Source organism: Alligator sinensis, unplaced genomic scaffold (genome assembly GCF_000455745.1).
Source record: "Alligator sinensis unplaced genomic scaffold, ASM45574v1 scaffold366_1, whole genome shotgun sequence".
NCBI lineage: Eukaryota > Metazoa > Chordata > Crocodylia > Alligatoridae > Alligator > Alligator sinensis.
Window position 1 is genome coordinate 3,446,586 of NW_005841851.1, and position 4,439 is coordinate 3,451,024.

The 4,439-nt window shown below is 46.7% G+C and overlaps 1 protein-coding gene across 1 annotated transcript in view; it reads right to left on the reverse strand.

Moving 5' to 3' along the window:
* The window catches only part of MORN1 (MORN repeat containing 1), a 170,616-nt gene that overhangs the window by 20,282 nt on the left and 145,895 nt on the right, over nt 1–4,439 (reverse strand). Inside the window, exon 13 of the mRNA XM_014522951.2 lies at nt 380–453. Within this exon, the coding sequence (XP_014378437.2) occupies nt 380–453 (74 nt within the window). The remainder of the gene's footprint in view (nt 1–379; nt 454–4,439) is intronic.

The following is a 4,439-nucleotide window of genomic DNA, read 5'->3' on the forward strand; positions in this document are numbered from 1 at the left end:
ATCTCTACCCTCCAGTAAGGAGGTCAGAATGATCTGCTCCTTTCCTCAATGCCACTTAGACACAGAGGGTTAGTTCTATGTCTGGTATAATTAGATATGGCTCCAGTATCTTGGCTCATGTAAATCAACACAGCTGAGTTAAAGGTCTGGTCCCAAGAGGAAAGGTCAGGTCAGGAGATAGCAAGCATCTACTCACATTCAGGGTTTCCTGATTTGTCACCTTGCTACTGCCAAATCACTATGCATGTTGAAGCATTTAAAAGTAAGTTCTTACAACAAAAACTTCCTTCCAGATATGACTCTATTTACTTTTTGGTAATCAACTCCCAAAATATTTCACTTGATGTGTACAGCAATGCAGACTGTAAGCAATCCTTACCTGGCAAAACGCTACAGTTCTTCATGGAGCACTGATCGTTTTTTAACTCATGCCGTTTGGGTGTCATCTCAGATCTGTAGAATATTAAAACGTGATAATATTGTCTCAGATCTTTAGGATATAAAAACACATGATAATGGCACCAAAATCATAGAAATATAGTGCAAAGAGCTCATGTGACAATTCAGGACTGTACCCTACAATACAATGGTATTTTCTAGCATTTAAATTAGTTTATAACCTTATTATAGCATATTTCCTAGCAGGGTTTTTACTAAGCATCCAGATATCTCCATTTTAACTATCTCCATGTATAGACTAATCAATAAAACCATCAACTAAACCTACATTTCAGAATCCCTTTTCAAGATTTTGAAAAAAATATGCTTATTAAAAGGATGCAATAAACCTAGATTTAACAAATGAGTTTTAAAGTAAGCCATATATACTCTACTGGGCTTGAGTAGGGTACTGGCTAGAGAAAATCTGAAGTAAAGATGTGCTTTAAACTAAGCTCCAATCCTACACACCTATGTGCTTATAGGTATGGTGGTATCCAGAATGCTTTTATCACTCTACAGTTACCTGATAGCAAAACTCATCCCTCATATAAACTGTAGGGCTTAAATGTTGATAAACTGAGTTTTACTTTGTTCACTTTTCAAGGCTGGATTTAAAACTAAGTAATGATTCCAGTATTGTATTATCCAAAGAAATAAACTCCACAGTGAAGTCAAACAACTAGGAGAGCACCAATGAAGATCTTTTCGGCTGATGCCAATGGCCAATTATTAACCAGCCATATCGGCCGATACCGGTCTGATTGCCGATATGCAGTCCAGCAGCTTGGAGAGCAGTGCCCAGCTAGTAAGTGTGAGGGGAAGCAGCACTGGGGAGGGAAGGGGCATTGGGGGGACAGATTGAGCCCGCCATGGTGAGGAAGGGGTTAAGGCAGGCTGCCTGCTGTGGGCTCAGGGCCAGGGGCTGCACCAGCCTCTTCCCAGTGGGGGCTGGGCCAGGTCTGTGCATGGGGCATGCAAGGGCAGTGCTGGGAGGAAGGGCTATGGGATAGGCTACAGCCACCCCAGAATTCTCCGTAGCCCCCCAGTAATCCCTCTCTCAGTGCTGCCGTTGCCCAACCCACCCCCACCCGCCCTGAGCGCAGCCCTGGCCCACCCCCCATCCCCACTGGGAAGAGGCCAGCTCAGCCCTCGGCCGCAAGCCCACAGCAGGCAGCCTGTCCTTGCCCCACGCACAAATCCGGGGTAGCATGTGCCCCCTGTGCCTCCCCTGGGGGGTGAATGCAGTGCCCCCCTCCCTGCTCCCCTATGCCTCCCAGATAACCCTCCCATGGCTCTGTCCTGTGCCTCGCCCTGACATGCTAGGCAGCACCTGCCCCTGCCCCTGCTCCTGCCCTTACTTCAGCCTCACTCCCTCCTTCACCTTGGGGACCTCAAACTGGCCCCTCCATGCTCTTTTCCTCCCCCACACCCCTTCCCCCGACAGACTTACCATTTTGACACTGCTCTCCAAGCTGACAGGTTGCATTCCTGGCCACAAGCATGCTGTGGCTGTGCGCATGCACGTAGCATGTATTTGTGACATTATCGGCCACACTGGCCAAAAAAAGGTGATTGCCGATGTCAATTTTCCTTTTATCAGTATTGATATGATATGGACCAATATATCGGTGCACCTCTACAAAGAACCTATGCCTGATTACTACTCTTTATTACAATCACTTACATCCATTCAAAGTGGGTGTATGATTGTAACAGGGAGTCAGAGGGCTCCTGTTACTTGAAGGCAGAAGTAGCAGCAGGAAGGCCCCCAGGTGGGGGGAAGACTGCTCATCATGGGCTGGCTGCAGGGAAAAAGAGAGCCAGGAACTCATTTTCTGTGAGTACCTACTGCTAGCTACCCAGCAACAGGACAACAGACAACCAGACCAAATGGATGAGGTGAAAGAAGCTTTCTTCAAACAGCTAGCAGAAGTTTTCCAATCACAGGCCCTGACTCTCTTGGGGGACTTAAATCACCTGGATATCTGTTGGGAGGAAAGTACAACAGTGCACAGGCAATCCAGGAAGTTTTTGGAGTGTGTTGGGAACAACTTCCTGGTACAAGTGTTGAACAGGCCAACTAGGGACTGTGCTCTTCTTGACCTGATGCTCACAAATAGGGAAGAATTGGTGGGGAATGTAGAAGTGGATGACAATTTGGGAAGCAGTGACCTCAGGATGACTGAGTTCAGCATCTCGAAGAAAGGCAGGAAGGAGAGCAGCAGAGTAAGGACCCTGGACTTCAGAAAAGCAGACTTTGACTAACTCAGGGAACTGATGGGCAAGATCCTCTAGGAAGCTAGTCTGAGGGAGGAAGGAGTCCAGGAGAGCTGGCTGTATTTTAAAGAAGCCTTACTAAGGGCGCAGGAATAAATCATCCTGATATGCAGGAAGTGTAGCAAGTATGGCAGAAGACCAGCTTGGCTTAGCAGGAAACACTTCAGTGAGCTAAAACACAAAAAAGAAGCTTACAAGAAGTGGAAACTTTGAAAAACAACTAGGAAGGAGTATGAAAGCATTGCTCAAGCATGCACGGATGAAATCAGGAAGGCCAAAGTGCAACTGGAGTTACAGCTAGCAAGGGACATGAAGGGTAATAAGAAGCATTTCTACAAGCATGTCAGCAACAAGAGGAAGATCAGGGAAAGTATGGGTCCCTTACTGAACAGGGGAAGGAAACCTTGTGACAGATGATATGCAAAAGGCTAAAGTATTCAATGCCTTTATTATCTCAGTCTTCACAGGCAAGGTTAGCTCCCAGACTACTGCACTAGGCAGCAGAGCTTGGGGAGGAGGTGAGCAGCCAACAGTGGAAAAGAACAGGTTAGGGACTATTTAGAAAATCTGGATGCATAACATCACAGTTGCTGCCCCATGACACTACTGCACAGTAATCTTGGGCTACTGCGCAGTCAGCATCTTGTGAAGACATGGCCAAAGGGTAGTAATCAATGGTTCTATGTCTAGCTAGGACACAGTATCACGTGGACTGCCCCAGGGGTCGATCCTGGGGCCGGATTTGTTCAATATTTTCATCAATGACCAGGAAAATGGGATGGAGTACAGCCTCAGCAAATTTGCAGATAACACCAAGCTGTAGGGAGTAGTAGATATGTTGGAGGGTATGGCTAGAATTCAGAAAGACTTCAACAAATTGGAGGATTGGACCAAAAGAAATCTCATGAGGTTCAATAACAACAACTGCAAAGTCCTGCACTTAGTACAGAAAAATCCCATGCACTAATATAGGCTGGGAACTGACTGGGAAAGGACCTTGAGATTACTGTGGACAATAAAATGAATATAAGCCAACAGTATGCCCTTGTTGCCAAGAAGGCTAATAGCATACTGGGTTGCATTCGTAGGAGTGCTGCCAGCAGATCAAGGGAAGTGATTATTCCCCTCTATTTGGCACTGGTGAGGCCACATCTGGAGTACTGTGTCCAGTTTTGGACCCTCCACTACAGAAAGGATGTGGTAAAATTGGAAAGAGTCCAGCGGACAGCAAAAAGTGGTTAAGAGGACTAGGGACTAATGACTTCTGAAAAGAGGCAAAGGGGACTGACCTTATTTAGTCTAGAAAAGAGAAGCCTGAAGGAAGATTAAATAGCAGCCTTCAACTACCTGAAGAGTATTCCAAAGAGGTTGGAGCTAGGCTGTTCTCAGAGGTAGCAGATGACAGAATAAGGAGCAATGGCCTCAAGTTGCAGCAAGGGAAATTTAGGTGAGATATTAGGGAAATCTTTCTCATGAAGAGGGTAGTAGAACACTGGAACAGATTGCCCAGTTGTGTTGTTGAATCTCTATCCTTAGAGATTTTTAAGATCAGTGGCAATGCATAGGGGGTGCATGTGAACCCCCTGACTGGCCTCGCTCACTGCTTAGGTGATGGGCGGGGGGGTAGGCGGGAGCGCCGGTGTCCCCCCTGTAAGCACCAGTGGATTGCTGCAACCGCTCCCAGAAGCAGCCGCAGCCACTCGTGGAAGTGGCTGGGGCAA